At 39.0% G+C, this 18,175-nt stretch overlaps 1 protein-coding gene across 1 annotated transcript in view; it reads right to left on the reverse strand.

Moving 5' to 3' along the window:
- Positions 1-13,678, reverse strand: part of ypel1 (yippee-like 1) — a 31,783-nt gene extending 18,105 nt beyond the window's left edge. Inside the window, exons 1-2 of the mRNA XM_020640764.3 lie at positions 13,441-13,678; positions 7,892-8,176 (exon numbers count right to left, since the gene is read on the reverse strand). Coding sequence (XP_020496420.1) covers positions 7,892-8,008 — 117 coding nt within the window. The 5' untranslated portion in view covers positions 8,009-8,176; positions 13,441-13,678. The remainder of the gene's footprint in view (positions 1-7,891; positions 8,177-13,440) is intronic.
- Positions 13,679-18,175: the final 4,497 nt, after the last annotated feature.

Below are 18,175 nucleotides of genomic sequence, written 5' to 3' on the forward strand. Positions count from 1 at the left end.
ATTGTAGACTGCAGATTGACTTCACTCAGCTGTATCACAGCCAATAATCTTCAAAAACATTTCCTCTTTTTCCTCTTTTACAAGGTCTGCTATTCATCCCCGTCCGTGTGGCAGCAGAAGAAAGTGAAAATGGGGTGTTGAACTGTAAAAACATGGTGACATGCAGTGATAGAGAGCCAGTCAATGGGGACAGAAACAGCAACAAACACTTGACTGTTCAGTCTGCTTCACTTTATCTCCTCACATTTAAAAGTGAGGCTGAAAAATAAAACTGGCACAGATAACATGTTCCAGATCTAATAAACTAGAAGTCTTTGACACATTAATTACAAAAACTTGTGATTATTGTCACACATTGTAAAAATAGTGTGTTGAGTTTACCAAAAAATAATCTATTAACTGTTTTTCTACCATTCAATGAAGAGATTAGGTCGTTAGGAAATGCTACTACTTTTTAAAAACATTTGGCAGTTATGTGCTCAATGTAGTTCCAGGTTCTCAATTGTGAACAAATCTGCATTTCTTTGTCTTAATTAAAAACGTTTTTTTCTTCAGAGATTTGCGCTATTTATGCGGGAGGGGGGGTTTCTCAAAACGCTGTGAATTTGCAGAAACAGTAATTAATTCACAATGAAACTTGTTGGAAAATTTCAATTCAAAATGTAATTAAATACTTATTAGATTTGTATTAATACTTTTCCTTATTTTAAAATGTTTTTTTTATTTAACAAATACCATTATAACCATCTTGTCTTCTTTTTTTTGGTTCCTCTTTATTTGAAGCATTTCAAAATAAAAGAACCTTTGCTTTTCTTGAACCTCCTTGAGGCCAACTGAAACTCCTCCCACACCCGGGCTTTTGCCTCCGCAACCACTGAAGCCACAGCCCTCCGAGTCACCTAACCATGCCCGAAAGGCCTGAGGTTGCACCCACGACAGGCACCGACAGTCTTCTGGCCGCAACTCCTAGCCGCAGCTTCTACAATGGAGGCTATTAGTCTGGCCCCTCCCCTGGGACCACTTTGCCTTGGGAGACCCTACCAGGGGCTAGTGCCTCCAACAACACAGCTCCCGGGTTCACCGGGACACGCAAAGTCCTCCACCACGTTAAGGTGGCGATTCTTGGAGGAGTATAAGCAAAATGTCTTCTTTAAAACAATGACTTCACATTAATCTCATACCAGTCTGCATCAAGCTGAGTGAAGATTCTTTAAGTTCTCCTTTTTTTTTTTTTTTTTTTTTTAAGAGAGACACTCTTAGTTTTAACTTGCTGATCTTAACTCAGTTTTTTATTTTTGACATCAGTGGTGTTTTCTTCCTTGTTGTACTTGGAATCTCAACCCCATGAACGTCCTGTTTGCAGTATAAAAAAAGAGGATGTGAAACAGAAAGGAGAGTGACACTGAACAGAAATAGTCATTGTTGTCGTCATGTTGTCACATACACTGAAGTCTGATTTCCTCTAAATCTGATAAGTTTCTCATTCAAAAGATCTTCAATGTAAAACATTACTCATTTGAATCATCCATTATTCTGATTAAAGAGATGAGTATTTCTATTATCTCCTTCTCCGAACTCCTCTCTTGTTTCCTTTTTTTGCTTTTTCTGCATCCAGAATAAATTTGCTGCAGCTGCATTTAAACTTCCAGCACAGCCGGAGCCAATAAAACCTCCCAGCATCCAAAACTCATAAAACAACTCAACGCCTCGTCACAGTGTTACGGAACGATAAATCCTCATATGTGACACGACACTGGGGTGAAGATAAACGAGGATATTCCCTCTTTTCAGCCAAAGTCCCATAAGTATGATTTGTGACAGTGTTTAACTATGAAAGCCTTCTGAAGTCCTGGCTGTGCAGACTTCACAGCACTCAAATGACCATCTTGAGGCTGCAGAAAGGAACAACACAGTCTGCTGGTGGAGGCTGTTTACTGAGCTCGTCTTCCTGCTCACACTAACAAGTTGTGAGCTTCCAAAACTCTGCGCCGCAGGAGGCAAATGTATTTGGACACGGAGATGGCGAGCAGAGCAGATTGATCATCTTTGCCACTCGAATAATCAGCTTAGTGCGTGGTGAGAGTGCAGCCAGCGCACGGGGAGCACACTGTCACTGTCGTATTATAAGACGGAAAGGTCATCGCTCCAGTCGCTGAAGCTCCGGTTCATCTGATATTTTAGAACTTTGCTCAAGCAGCTGTCGTTAAAAGCAGCACTCTGACAGCTTTAGATACTTCTTTGGCTCCAAATGTCAACAACTGTTTGGATAATGTGGACTTCAGTATCCAGAAATCCTCTTTGTTGATACATTCATGCTTCTTAAAAAGAAAAAAGATACCAAAGGAGTCCAGTTCTCAGCATTTGTCACTTACAGGACAAATAAATAACCAGATCTGGCAAATAGGCCAATGTGTGATCTGATCCTTAGACAAATCTTTTCATTGTTTTTGTCTCTGTTTGGATTGATAACTATTGAGGAGAGGATGTGTATACGCATGCAGCCAATAACGTTTTAATAGTTGTTGTGAAGCTGGAACTTCTCAGGAAGTTATTATTATTAATATTTTTTTAAGAACCAGACATGTTGTATAGAAAACTGATAAGCAGCAGCTTCATCCCAGAGGAACATTTTTCTTGGGACTGTCCTGCTGCTGTAGCACAAATGGAATTACTTGGAAGAATATCTGAAGGATCCAGTTGATTAACTCCGTAATCCCCCGTCGGGATATTGATTTGCAGGGTTGGCTCAGTTTAAAAAGGCTACAGGCACTTCAGAGACTCGAGACAAAAAAAAAAACCTGTGACGGTGAAATGTCACCAAAATGGAGATGCACAGTGCAAAAGGACTTCAACACTCCAACGAGTTCAGCTGATCTCTCAACCTCATCAAATAAAATGGAAAGACATGCATCCATCAACTACCCTCTGGTAGTGAAGAGGTCCTGACAGTTAGTTAATCCAGCAGCAGTTCCCTGATGACACAGCCCACTTTGATAATGTTTGGGGCTTTCTGGTGAAACAGAGGCCGGTAATAGTGAATGGAAGCTGGATAGAGTAGTTTTGCAACCACTGTGACTTCAAAGTACTCCTGCACCCTGATCCCATTGACCATTAATGCATTTTCTAATTTGAAAGGCCATTTTTTTCTTGTATTGCAATACGTTTATTTTTGTGCACAACTGTTTTTTTTTTTCCACATTTTTCTCAATGGAAAGTCAGCATAACAAAGGTGAATGAGATGAACTTACACGCTTAAACAAGTTATAATGGGATACAGAATATCTGAAAATACATATTTCCCCACTTTTTTTGTTTTGTTTTAATATTTATTTTTGGACTTTTAGTGCCTAGAATCGGAAATCAGGGAGAGAGTGGAGAATGACACGCGGGAAGGAGCCACAGATAGGATTCAAACCCGGGCCACCCACTTGTAGGACTATAGCCTGAGGCACGCACTAACCGCTCTAGGCTGACGCCGCCCCCCCTTTTTCCAACAATTTTGACACAACTGAGACCGTCTCAATGTTTGTGTCATTGGAGATGAAGTAAACAGACTTTTTAACTCAGAGTGAAGTTTAAAGGATTGTTCACTTAAGTATTTCAACATCTATGAGAACCTTATCTTGAAAACATTAATTCAAGAAGCACTTATTTCAATCCACATCTTCACTTTTAGACACTCATTGGTAATGAACTGTCATTTGGAGTCACTTCAGGTCACAAGTATCTCAAACAGACATCTGACAGCAACACTGCATTAAGCAACTGACATGTCTCATTTTCTGTGAAAGCAGGAGAGGCGAGAGGAGAGGCTCCTGTTTAAGATGGCTCTGCTCAACAGAGAGGGATTATTGGTGCAGATGGTGATGATGACATCTTTCAGTGTTTATATTAGAGGGAAAACTCTCAAACATTCAGCCCACGAGTTTACTAAGGATATGTATCATACGTCGAGACAATACACATGCCTGACTCAGAAATATCTGCATCAAACCGAAAACTGATTTTGTCGTATGCGTCTAGGAAGAAAAGTACTAAAGGTCAAACAAAGATAATTAGTTGGATTCATTTTTGTTTTCAGGGAAAATTAATAAATTTGAGGAAGACAAAATGGGCTTTAAAATCTTCTAAATATATTTTCTTATAAAATAATCAGGTAGTAAGTTAATACATAGATTGAAAAGAATCTCTAATTGTGGCCTGGGGACACCACTGACCTCAAAATTATGTAGAATTGTACAAAGATCACTACGAGGACATGTAACCGCATAAAACAAAACCTAGGAATGAGTCCGTTCTGAAACGTTCATCTAAGTCTAAAAAGCAGAGACAGTTCCACTTTAAAACACTGACTGGCTCCTTTGAGCAAAGCAGCTTCAGTAATAAACACTAGCGTCTTTCATGTGAGTCTCCGAGAATCAGGAATAAACTTCCGATGCAGTAGCAGAGACAGGTACACAAGCTTTAGAGATGAAATAAGGCAGGTGAACATCTAATAACATTCCACTGCTGTCAAGCCAAAGTTCCATTTACCACAACAACCAGATGACACCAATCGATCTCTTTGGAGAAAATGAGGGAGATTCACAGTTTAGCTGAGCACAGATTTATTAATTATCAAATGTTACCAGGAGACTGTCTAATATTATCATTGTGTCACAATCTCGTCCAGACCATGATTAATGAGACAATGAGAGTAATTTACATACACAAGGGAGTCTGTGGCTGTATCAGGGTTCGATCTGAGTAATGAATAAACTAAAAATTCAATAAAACTTTGAATTGAACAGCTGACAAACTCAAGCACTTAATGCTCCTAATGTGTTTCAGTAGACTTTTCTCCCTGTACTCCCAAATGAGTACCAATTACCTCAAAGTTACATTGATCAATATTTTTGCTATTACATGCACTGAATCGTGTGTTTATGTAAAGGCTAGGCTATAGATGGTGGAATTAAAGCCTTACAATACTATGAGGGCCCCTCTGCGGATTTTCTAGCTCTTCTAAGCTTTTTATTGTCTTATATCTGATTGTTTGGTTTTTATGACTCAATCACTACATTATATTTCATATTAGTAGTTGTAAGACGCTGCATTTTAAATCCAATCCAATTTAAACTTTACGACAGAATCAAGGTCAAGTTAAACAACACAGCACATAAAAAGACAGAAGGAGAATTTTTCAAAGCTCAATACAAATTCAGTTTATATAAAATACATAATACACAGACACACATACAATCATACATACGCACCTATACAACAATCTTAAAAAGAGGCATCTGAACCACATAACTGGGACTGGTAATGAATAGTACTGTATCTAATGTTGGACATGACCAAGATGATTGAATTCTGAAAAGTGCCGAGTCAGCAAATACATTTACAGTATACACAAGATTTCTTAATACAGCTTGGAGAGTATTTATTCGTGCAGTTACAAACATCTCACTTGCACCGCACCATCTAGGTCTCTTCACTAGTATTCTCAAAGCGTGATTGTAAGCTAAATAAGTTTGTCCAGAAGTGTGCTGTACAGAGGTGTACAAATGCTTTAAACAAAACATCTTCACAGCATCTGAACACAGACTAAACCTGCGTGCAGGAATGTTTGCTTGCGCATACAACTTGCAGCATTGCCTGTAGATATCATCACTGTCAGCACTACTTGGGACTAAAAACAACCAGATCATCAGCATAAGATGGTTCACTCAACTGTTACCAATCATGCACCCAGTCTTATAGGCTTTCAGCTCCTCAGACAGATTACCAATATACAAATTAAAAAGAACTGGGGACAAAATCCCCCCTTGTCTCACACCATTACTTACATCAAACAGCGCCGACATACTTTGGCCCCACTTTACCTTCATAGTCTGGTTGGCGTACAAATAAACTAAGATTTTCACAATATCTTTGGCAGTCCTCTTTTGGTCATTTTATAATTCACTCGATAAAACGATTTGGATGCATCACTAAAACTCATAAGAACTGACATCTGTACCTGTTTACAATTCCCTTTAGTGCATATATATACACAAGTCTGGGCCCCCCTAATATAATGGTAAACACTGAACTCTTACTTCCTTCCAGAAACCAGAGACATTGTTATGTAACAGTTTCTTGGCCGAAGAATCCACCCTCTTAACCTGCTTTTACAAATAAAGCGGGTGGCATACTTGCATTAGTAAGCTTCTTGGGCACTGGCCCTTGTCTGGGTCTACCTGCTACTACCCATGATATAAATGCCAACCAGGCTTTAGTATGACACCCAGCTACATACTCACTCCACCCAGGCCTTATGTTATGTGTCTTCAGTTTATGCTTGTAGCAGAGCTGACTTTCCACATACAAATAGCTTTCTATACATACATACGCTCAACACTGCAACAATTAACATCACTATACATACTGTAACAGCATCTCTTGCTAGAGGAATTTTACTGAAGGGTTTGTCAGCGTGAACATAAAAGTCCAGGATTTCCTCCTGTGTTAAGAGCAGACCAGTCAAGTTTTTCTGCTTTGGCGTTATTTAGATTTCTGGTAAGTACAGTTAGACATTCAACATTAATTGACATTGCAAATAGTAGTAATACTTCATGATCTTGAGGTATATGAAGTACAGTATATTACACTGTTGCAGCATAAAGAATATTCATACAACTTGATGAGGCTCGTGCATCAGCCAATACAGTGGTCCAGTCATGATGCAGTGTGCCAGGCCTCACTTATATTAAAGTTAAACTGTCAGCAGGCAAAAAAAAAAAAGCATGTTGCTTGACAAAATTATGGATTATTCTGACAAAACTGACCCAGATGATTGGCAAATATTGATTTCCTGTCTGAGATATGTGCATTCATATCACCAATGACATAAACACTAGTCGTATGATGTTGAATCAAAGAATGAATGAAGTCAAGCTTATCTAGATATTCATTCTCATTCTGGTAACACTCATAGGGTGTATACATGTTCACATTAAAGTTAGCAAGCCTTCGGTCTAAATGCAAGTTAGTTAAATGTCATTGTCTCTTCCCAAGGTTTAGTGTTCACTAACACTGGAAGAGATGGATGAGGTTTCACGTTGCAGAAGTACAAAGCGAGATAGACCTTCTTAATGCTGTTCTTCAGCTTAAAAAACGTTTAATTTCTAACTAATTTCTAATGTTAATTCTGAAGAGAATTTAAATGATTGTGACAAAGCTGTAGTAAATGTACATACAACCGGTCTTTGATATATCTGCTAAATGTGAACTATTTAGAGATTATCATGAATGGAAACGTGGGGCCATGGAAACATAGCTAGACTATCTAACCAGCCTGGATGACAAGAGGTTTACAAAGTTTGTAGAAAGGCAAATTTATCCCCATGACTTTTATCTAATAACTGTGTAGAGGTTGGCAGTGTGAGGACAGATTGATTTGAGTCCATAGTGTGAAATTCAATCATATTCTATGATCACCATTGCTTATCGGGTCTATACTCACAGTTCATGAATATATTTCAAGTATCTTTTACACACACACACACACACACACACACACACACACACACACACACACACACACACACACACACACACACACACACACACACACACACACACACACACACACACACACACACACACACACACACACACACACACACACACACACACACACACACACACACACACACACACAATATATATCTCCTGCTGACCTTCATGATGTCACCAAATGTGGCTACTGGGAGATTTATGACACATCTATAAAGTCCCTGTAGTCTTTTTATATGAACTGTAAATAAATAAAAAGAGACATGTTGAATGACACGTGAAACGCTGCAGGGTGTCATATGTGAAGGACAGGATATACTGGATGTGAACTCACGGGCAGCTGTCATACCTTTGAGATGAGCTCGTCGTGGTTGGCCAGATGTGCCCGGCAGTGGATGCAGCTGTAGGTGCGGTGGCAGGAGGGCAGGTAAGCCTGGAAAGTCTTCGACTTGGTCATCTTCACCATGTCAGTTGGGCAGGGCTCTTCGCAGGTGTCAGGGCTGGCACTGGAAGAGTTGCAGCTCTGCTGGACTTGCTGACAGAAGAAACACTGGAAGATGCAAGCAAAAGCCGTCGTTGTTGTGGAGTGGGTGTGTGGCACGCTCCACACAGACACCACAGGAGAAATTCAAACCTGCGGGGGCAGAAAGGGAAAGGGAAGAGGTGTGGTGAGAGACACATTCACTTTCTGAACTCATGATCTAGATTGCATCTCCAATATAAACACATGTCGTTAGCAATCATTTGATTACAGTGATCTATTATGTGATAACAATGGCATGTTGTTGACCATACCAACATGGCAGAGTGCTGATGTAACTTATAATTATGACATGCCAAACAAAACATTGCTTATGTTAAACCACATAACTTATCTCATTGCTTTAATTTCCATAGTTTCAACAGAAACAAGCGTGTGTTTGTTTTGTTCCACTGAACTGATGGATGCAGGTGGAGAATATTGAAATTTAATCTTCTTTTTTCTGTCCAGGAAATCCTGAAATGTTTCAGGAAACCCAAAACCACTGAAGAACAGTTGTTGTATTATAAAGTTTGAGTTTTACTTGGAATTACAGGACAATTATTTCTGTGTTAAATATTTTTTTATTAATATTTTGCTATCGAGTTTATTTACCATAAATAAATATAACTTTAAACCATTGATAAATATGAGTACTTAAACCCTTAACATTTGTCAGTCAATATAATGAGGAAACGTCATCATCAGTAGTTACATATGTGTTGATAATTTTTGTGAGAGTAGAACAAAAATATGCATATACTAGCATTTTTTGCAACTTGGATACATTTGATCGATTAGGATGAAAAGACATCGTGAATATGGTTGCATTGCAAAGACAAAGTCATAGTCAAATAATAAAACCTTCGTTGTTTGACTGTGAAACATAAAAGTGAAAGCACCTGATATGTTGACAAACCTGTCATTTCATTGCAGGAAAACTGTTATCAACCACAAAGTACTGTAGGTGTAAGTGAAAGCAGGAGACCGTGTGAGAATTTCTTTTTTTTGCTAACCTCAGGGTTTGTTTACAATCTTTGCTGATCATCTGACTGCTCATGCTTCTAGCTGCTTTGAAGTACAAACAATGAAAAACAAAACTTAAAATATCCCCCAACCCAAAAAAAAAAAATTCTAGTTCTTAATAATCAGTTTAATCCAAAGTGAAAATCAAACTAAAAGCTATTTAGAGATGATTATCACATGAAGAGACACAAATATCTCTAAACAGGCTGGGATAAATGTTTCAGGTCTGCTGGAGATTCAGCTGCACAGCAGCAAATGCACACCAGCTCAGTTCATATACAGGCCAGACTAGAATAGACGATGAGACAATGCAGCCAAGACAATATGAGGGTGCAACCTTTTTAAAAAAGGGGTTCAGATTGACAAAAACAGGAGCAGGTGAAACACAAGCGCAGAAATTCAGCTGGACCTTTTGTGCAACTTTGTGTTTTTCCAGTTTACAAAGTATAACTTTAAGGCATACAAAAAAAAAGAAATTCTATCTATTTAAAAATCACACCTGGAGACAACATCATCAATCAGACTATTTTTATTTATGATACCGTATTTCTATATTTAAAAAAATCCACCACTCTCTGCTTCACTTTAAATTGATGCTGTCTCCATGCCACCCAAGGCCCTCTACTTATATGCATGTCATCCACTGATTTATGATCATTAATCATTTTGTTTGTGTTCGTGGTTTACAGCGAGGGAGAACTAAAAGGCTCAGCTGTCAAAGGAAATATTTCACACTGCTGTTGTTCCTGTTGCTCTCTGGGTTCAGAGACAATGGCTGTTTGGCTGCTTTAAGTGGACTCTGGGGTTTGAGGTTTCAGAGGTTTGCTGTCCTTTAACTAGTTTATTTGTCCGTGGTTTGTTTCAGTTATATTGTGTTAGATCGTGTTAATTGATCTTCACTGTATTGATGTGTTAAGCACTTAGCTTATATTTAGTTTAATCAGGCGGGATTTAAACACAATAAGCTCAAGTTACAGTTGACCTGTTTTGCAGTCATGTGAAGTAACTAAGTAGATTACTTTTAACACATTTTACATATTTAACTGTCTTTTTGTATAGTCTATCTTTAAAATAAAATAATTTTTCAAATTTGCCTTTTTCTGACCATTTCATCTTTTACTTCTAGATTCATAGTTATCTGCATGGCCTGTTGATTTTCTGTAGATATAAATGTTTTTACAGTAATGTTGCTGCTGTACAAATAAAGTTTGACATATTGATGGAAGAAGTTGCAGTAAGTGATTTTTCTGTTTACTTTAGGGGCAGACGTACAAGCTACAAATACAAAACCTGACATATTATGGTCCTATAAAGCTGTAACAGTGTCGTGTTAGCAAAAAGGCTGCGTATCATTAAGTCAACTCACTGTAACATTAGCATAGTTTTTAAACACATTTCAAAATGATGCCATTTTTCGTCCTGTTTTAACACTTCCTGTCATCTCTGTTTTGGTCTCAACCAACGCCTGAAAGATAGAATCTCTCTGTTTAGCCAAATGCTACACCTTTTTCAGCAGCTAGCAGCTTCCTCTGTCTGACTTTGTCTTTAGCTGAGTAAACTTAAGCTCTGTATTGATATGTCATGTGAAACAGAGCAGGGGCCATTCCAGTTTACGTTTGATTCATAAGGTACATTAGCCTATTACAGATTACATTTTGGGCTTTTACCTTAATTGGCTTTTGCGAGCAGCACTGTGTCGCACCAGTCGTCCACAAAGTCAGCGAGTTTGAATTCACAGTCCATTCACAACTTCAAGCTAGTTTCAAACAATTCAAGACTTTGATAGGCTAATGCTTACACTGGTTGCTAGGAAACAAGTGCAGAACTGCCCAGTCAAGATCAATACTCAAAGTAAACAGGAAGCCACTGGAGCATAACAATCTAGCGTGGCATAAATTAGTTTTTTTTAGACTTAATAATGTTCATAAAGTTAAGAATGAGGCAGGAATATATAATGAAACTTAACAAACTACCTGTCGCCTCTCATTTAGTCAAATATAATGAACAAAATGTTTGTAATTGTAGGCAAGTTGTTTTATTTTTGTGAAACTGAATTACAATACAGCTAACATTTAGGTATTAAAAACTCCCAAGTCAGTTATAGCAACATAATTCAATTTTTTTCTTTTACTTTAAAGAAGTATTAGCATATTAACAAGCTAATGCTACCTCTTTAAGTTGGATCTGTAGCCTCACACACCAGTTACAACTGATGTAAAGATTCAAGTAGACCTCATCATTTGTTTGTTTGAATTAGTTTATTACGATACCTTTACTTACATTCAAAGTAATCATGACTTTCTCCAGTAGTGAAAGGGCTGCGCAGTTGCTATGGATCTGTCACTCAAGCAGTGTATGTGGGACTATGACGTCTTGTTTCTTTTGTTGTTGAGAACAATCAAACAGCCTATAGGTGGTGCAATTTATCCTATGCACCACAGTTGTCTTCTTTTTATTAACTGAACACATTGCCATCTCCCCCCCCCCCCCCCAAGTAAAGACCAATCAGAAACTTACAATAGTAATCAAGGGATAAAAAAGAAAAGCAGTTCTTCTTTAGAGCTCCACTTCAGCTTGGTCTATAATGTATTCATATGGTTGTCAACAAATTACACTTTCTGAAATCCATATTTTGCAACCTGATGTGTATTTTAAACTAGTTTTAATCTCTTCGAACAAATGATCGACACTTTAAAAGGCAGTCTTTATTTACATCTTTTGGCTGACAATCTGGGCGCTGAAATGAGAAAAAAAAAAAACAACTACCTGTTGTGTGAAACGAAGTCTTTGTCTTAATACTACATTGTATAGATCAGCCCACCGGCTCAACAGCCACTGTTACCAACAACAAACCTTCACAACAGATCGCACCTTGTCACAAAATGACAACAATAGGCAATGCTGCATCCCTGAGTGTGAAAACACAAAGAGATTGAGCTTCAGCAGCTCCAGAAGTTTCCAGTCGTGCTCAATGTGCTGCAACAGGAAGAGCAGCGCCGAGACAGCAGCCAGCAGCCAGACGAGAAAACAAAGGAGCTTCCGCGACTCAACAGGAAGCAGCCGTGACGTTCAGCATGACTGCTCTGCAAACACACACAATAGGTATAAACACACACACACACACACACTCTTACACAGCTTGGAAGGTGCAGAGGTGACAACAGGCAGCTCGACCCAGTGGCCCCAGACAAGCCATATTTACATACATACTGTATAATCTGCACAGGTGCCCAAGGCTTAATCCCTCTATGAAAAGGAGAAAATCCCCTCTCTGAATTAGCCAAGTTTAACCTCCGCCACACGTGCACAGGGGAAAGGTAAACACACACACACACAGAGAGCTGTCTAAAGTGTCACACTTCAGCATCATCAACATTGGTGGTATCAGCTTTGAGTAGTGCATCCATTTAGACAAGATTGTCATTCACGCACAGACAATGCATGCTGTTATTTGCACCCCCCCCCCCCCCAACACACGCATTGAGGGACTGATATGACGCAGAAACCTTGCTTTTGTCCTTATAAAAGCCTAATAAGACAAGTTGCCACATTTCTGGAACTCTTGTATTGTTTCTTTGCTTTGATTCCCCTTTTGAAGACAAGTTATAGACTCCAGGCATGTGACAGCACATGGTTTTATTTTGGGTCAGTTTTGTTAGATTTTTTTTAGCACTTTTGGTGCATTTTAGTTGCCAACTATTAGACTTTTAAAAAAAAAAAAAGTAAGACAGATGTCTATAATGTTCAAAAGTTAATGTCTGGCTCTGAAGTTCATGCCTCCTTTGTTTCAGTCTTCTTCCGCACCTGGCAACAGTTTAAATTTTGCTTAACATTATGATATGTCGAAGATAAACAAAGCAAACACTCAATATAAAGGCGACATGAGTTTAGTCGACAGGTAAACACAACAGGAACAGCTGATGTTCAAACTGAGCAAAACAAAAAGAGGCAGCACACTGTGCGTCTCCACTAACAGGAAGAAGTGTCCAGACAAAGGACTCCACCGAATCTAGCCAAAAAAAAGCAACACTTTTACAACACAACATGCGTTTTCATGCTATTTTTCTTATTCTAAACAAGTTCATCTTCACATGACAAGCATTCGCAAACTCAGTAATTCCGGTTTTTCTTCATCCATCCTCTCTTCCAAATGAGTATACCTCCAACAAAGAGCACGACGCCAGCTCAAGAGCAACAGTGTCGCTGTTCTTTAAACTCTTTGTTTTTATCTCCGAGCCTGATGCAGCCTTTGAATCCAGCACGACACCAGAAACACGTTTACTGCTTTTCTAGGATTTTTTTTTTTTTCCCCTTTAATTTGGATGTAAACATTGCCCTGCTGCTGTACTCACCACCTGGATCAGATCTGAGCGAAAGGCAGCCTGGTTGAAAACTGCTTTCTGAAGATCTTTTTTTTTTTTGGAGTTAAATAAATGATTGTCGTCGTCCCAGGCTCTGGTCCATGGGTGATGCTGCCAGATGGGAACTTATTGTTGTATCTTTTGGGTGCTGACGGATCTCATTTTTCCCAACACGGGCTTTTGTTGTGTCTTTTGTGTGCATAATGGACTGGCTTCGTTACTTTGGTACGGAAACGTCACCACGTGGGAGGGAGATGGACCTGAGATTGACAGGCGGGCTGGCCAACGGGTGACAGCGCTGCCTTCAGGCTCCCGTGGGAAAGATGGAAACCAGGTTAAGAATATAGTATTCAGGTGGAAATAAAATATACGTATTTCTATATTTCTTTTTAATGCATCTATTTTCTGATTAACTAGTTCTATTCCATTAATTGAAGTTATTGTATCTGATTATTTTTGGAATAAATGTTTTTTTATTTATTTTTTTATTTAGCCTACTCATGATAAATTTGTATAGTGTATATAAGATGATTCAAATTTATCAGGTTTTTTTTAAGGATACTTCTCTGTACAATATATTTGTTCCTCTATTTCAGTTTCCCTACCTTAATGTCAACTATAATCCCAAACTAAAGTAGGTTCTGTGAATGTTTCCTTTAACTCCAACTTCAGGATTCAGTTGTTATTATAGGCCTATTGTTGTGCATTATACAGTTGTTGTTGTTGTTGTTGTTGTTGTTGTTTAAAAGTGCTTCTTTTGTGACCTTTAAATTAATAAAAGATCAGTTGCGTTTATTCCTTACATGATTTGACACAGGCTGCAGGTTGTTGACTTTGGAAAGTAAAACATAAGACTTGAAGAAATTTGAGGTAAAAGTCAATTTTTTATTTTTTTTATTTCTGACATAAGTAGGCCCAGGCAATTTCTTTTCCTTTATGTTTAGTCTGCATTAAACCTTGAAGTGGTGCATCACATTTAAAGTATCTGCACGCCAGAAAGACCAAGTCAAGAATCATTTATTAAAAGTAAAAAAAGAAAATAACATATTTGGTTTCTCAACAATAGGCCTACATGTCTGACAGTTATTGTTTAGTTATTGCGGGAGATATTATTTCCCATGCGGCGTGAACGCGCCTGAGGAGGAAAGAGGGAACGCGCAGACACCCGGATGTGTAAATAAATACAAGCTGAGAATATGAATCTGACTCCTTTTCTTTCTCTTGTGAAAAATAATAGTTTATGTTTGTCATGCTTGAGTTCGACCCCTGGATTCTTGATCGTAAACAAAGACAATTTCAAGTTTGATACCCGGTCGTTTTCTTCACATTTATCACACAATCCAATTCAGTGTAATGATTCTGTTTTCTATTTGAAGATTATCAGTCTTTGAACTGCATGTTTGAGATATTAATCAAATCAGTTTATGCACAGGATCCCGACATGTTTATAAAGGTTATTAAACAAAGCTATACAATCTGCAGTAGGAATACAGTAGGCCTATAGGCTGGGTTGAGAAAAACAAGGAGATGTCAATATAAGAAACCACAAAAGATTTGTTTCCCTGAAAACCTGCAGCCACACAGCTCTCCGAGGTTCTTAGCCAAAACAAGCCTGGCCCTATTAGGTAATTTTAGAAACGGATCAATAGATCTCTCTTCGAGTAAGCTGTTTTTTTTTAGCTTTGGTGTGTCAGACATTCTTCTATTTAAAAAAATAAAGAATTTAATAGAATAAAAAACAAAACAAAAAAGCAGTATGCCCACCCCACCTCCTCCTCCTGCTGCTGCACTGTTTATGTGTCAGTCTTTCACACACTGACATGTTGACATTGAACACATCCATGCCTGATATGTAATAATGAATTATGGCAATTATGTAGGCTATTATAAAAACCTTTCAAAATAAAATGGATGTAGGCGATCAGACCTATAGCTTCCACCCAGCTTAAAGACTACAACAAAAACAATGTTTGGACTCTTTTCTTTTTTCATATTTCCTCTCATCGACACACTAGTTTTTGAAAGCGCAAGCACGAACATATTGCATGACATTGAAACCGTGAAAAGAGATACTTCGCTGTAGGATGCGTGTTAAACACAACATTGCACACTGCAGCTTCCCTCAGTGCAGGTTATGAAATCCATCTTTTTTCGCTGTGTTTTTGTCGCTTGTTCACGTGGCATCATAAGCCCTCCCTCTTCAAAACACTGACCGAGATCTGCAGCCGTGCACCCGATGACGCTGATCATAACAGTGATAGCGCAAGCGATCGGATGAATGGGGCTGCATGGAATAGTGCATGTTGAACACGGAGATCAAATGGCAAAACAAAAAAAAGGTGTCTGATCAAAGAAAGGAGACGCCTAAATCTAACAATTAATTCAAAAGAGTGGTATCGTAGATCTACACAAACCCGCCAACACGGAGGCACAGGAAACTTCCAAATGAGCTCACAAATATCACGAGTCCTTACTATGTTAAACTGTTTTTCATGCGTTTTACAGTCTTACAGGCTTTGCGTGCAACCCAGAACACAAGTAGCCTAATCCTCTTGATGAATTTATAAATATAGGGTAGAGAAACTACAAATCCCTTGGTGCATCACAAAACAGCACAATACAATGTCTGAAACAAGCAGCAACAAACCGCACACACGTCTTTTAGGTGTTAATAAAGCAGTTACAGCTGCTCTGTGGTTGAACTAAAATGAACACGCGTGTCCTCCAGCAGGTCACTGGTTTCTTGCACTTACCCCAGAAACCCTTCGCAGTCCCTCCATCGGAAAACCCAAAACAACCCGGAGAGGAGCCCGCTGGAGTTGCTGGAGTCTGGATGTCAGCTCAAACTATATAAATTAAAGACACCTTCACCTTCGTCCCATAAAGGTAGCAGCACTCTGTCTAGCTGGGGCCGAGTGCCATTAAAAAGTATCCTAAAACATCAAATCTTCTCGCTGTGTCTTCATTGGCGAAAGACTGCGTACAGCTTGAAATCTGCGGGATTCCTCCGTAGGTCTGGTTTGAGAAGGGTCCCATCCGTGAGGTGGGTCAGAGTGTTTGCATGATGGAGCAGCTTGGAGATTTTGAAGCGTTTTAACCTCTAAGTATACCTTCAGCTCTCCGACATCAGCGGCAGGACAGGCCGAGCTGTCCCGTCTGCGGCCTTATTTATACTGAAATCCTAATTAGCTCTGTGATGCGCAGCGCGCTTTGAATAATGCACAAACACATCCGACAAGCATTATCTGTCACAGAAAACTCTCTGATGTGGAACACAGGGTGTGCACTTTCATCAGGACTCAATGTGTGTGTGCTGGTTTTAGGATGAAACTCAAACTTTAAGTGCAGAAAAAAAAAACAACAACAACAACAACAATGTTTTATCTAATACTGCTGCTGCATTTACGTGCTGCTGGAAATGAAAGGTTTCTGAATTTTGCGCACAAGAAAACAACTTGTGACACATGTGAACTGTTCATCATATCACATGAAAACATCGTTTGGCGACCAGCTGAAACACGAATCCTTAAGAAGCATGGATGCCAATAATCAGAAACAATCGAGCCTACAGGAAAAACAAAAAACAAATAGGCCTAGGCTGAAGGTCTGTGTAGCCTAAACCACAAACATTAGAACTCTAAGAAGCCTTACAGAAATTGTGAAGTAAAACTGAGGTGGAACCATAGACTAGTAAAAACCAGTCTACTTGTTTATGAAGCTTGTAACAGTAGGTCCAGCCTATAAACTCTCGACACCAACAGCAGCTGCTGGGACTTGTTACAATTATGTTAAATACCACTTTTAGCCTTTTATTTTATTATAAGTCTTTACTAATCGCTTAGCTCTTAAAACCACGTATAGTATAAACACAGAGTGTGCATGAAGACGTCCAGCTGCTTTTATTCTGACCATAACAAAAAAAAAAAAAAAAAGCGTAAGCCTTCGTATTTTTTCCCCTTGATTTCGCCAGGTGTACCTGAAGGCAACAGTAGCCTAGCTACACAGCCAGTTCTACAAATAGCGTCCAATAAGTGGGCAGAAGAATCCCCGTCTGGCCAATCCGCTGCAACGAAGGGCGGGGCCAAGTTTCACAGCCAATCAACGAAAGGCTGTAGACTTCGCAGCGCGCTCTTGAGGCTGGAGCTTGTTTTTAGCTGTGCGCGCCACCGACACAAGACGCGTGCCAAAAGTCAATCCGCCGTTGGGCGCATGCGTGGCCGCATTGCAAGCACGTGGTCAAGACTAGCAGGTAAACAAACGACCCCCGAAATCTATGTAGTTGATTGGTGTCGTGTACGGTTGTTTTTAATGTAGTTTAGTCACTTATATTGAACTAATAGCAAAAATGATGCATTTCATCCACTAGTAGGTTGGAAACAATTTCATAAAAAGGTATTACTTTTTTTAATTTTATTTTTTTTTAAATCAACTTGTACTACTATCATTCTTTTTTTTTTATTTACTTGGCTATACATTTGTATTTCGCCTGTTTGTCTGTATAGCAGAGCAATACAAAATAAAATAAAAAACTAAACATTCAGCTGTGACCTTGTTAAAGCTTGTCAGCTAAACGTGAATGGCACTAATTTATGAATCAGGCTGCTGAGCGGATCAAGGACACACTGCAGTACATTTTATTAGCAAGGACGACAGCGCCCCCAAAAGGACACAGTGGCACTGCGCCCCTACAACACAGTATGAGTGGGATTGCTCCTTCTATAGACTG

The sequence above is a fragment of the Labrus bergylta genome, chromosome 2 (genome assembly GCF_963930695.1).
Source record: "Labrus bergylta chromosome 2, fLabBer1.1, whole genome shotgun sequence".
NCBI lineage: Eukaryota > Metazoa > Chordata > Actinopteri > Labriformes > Labridae > Labrus > Labrus bergylta.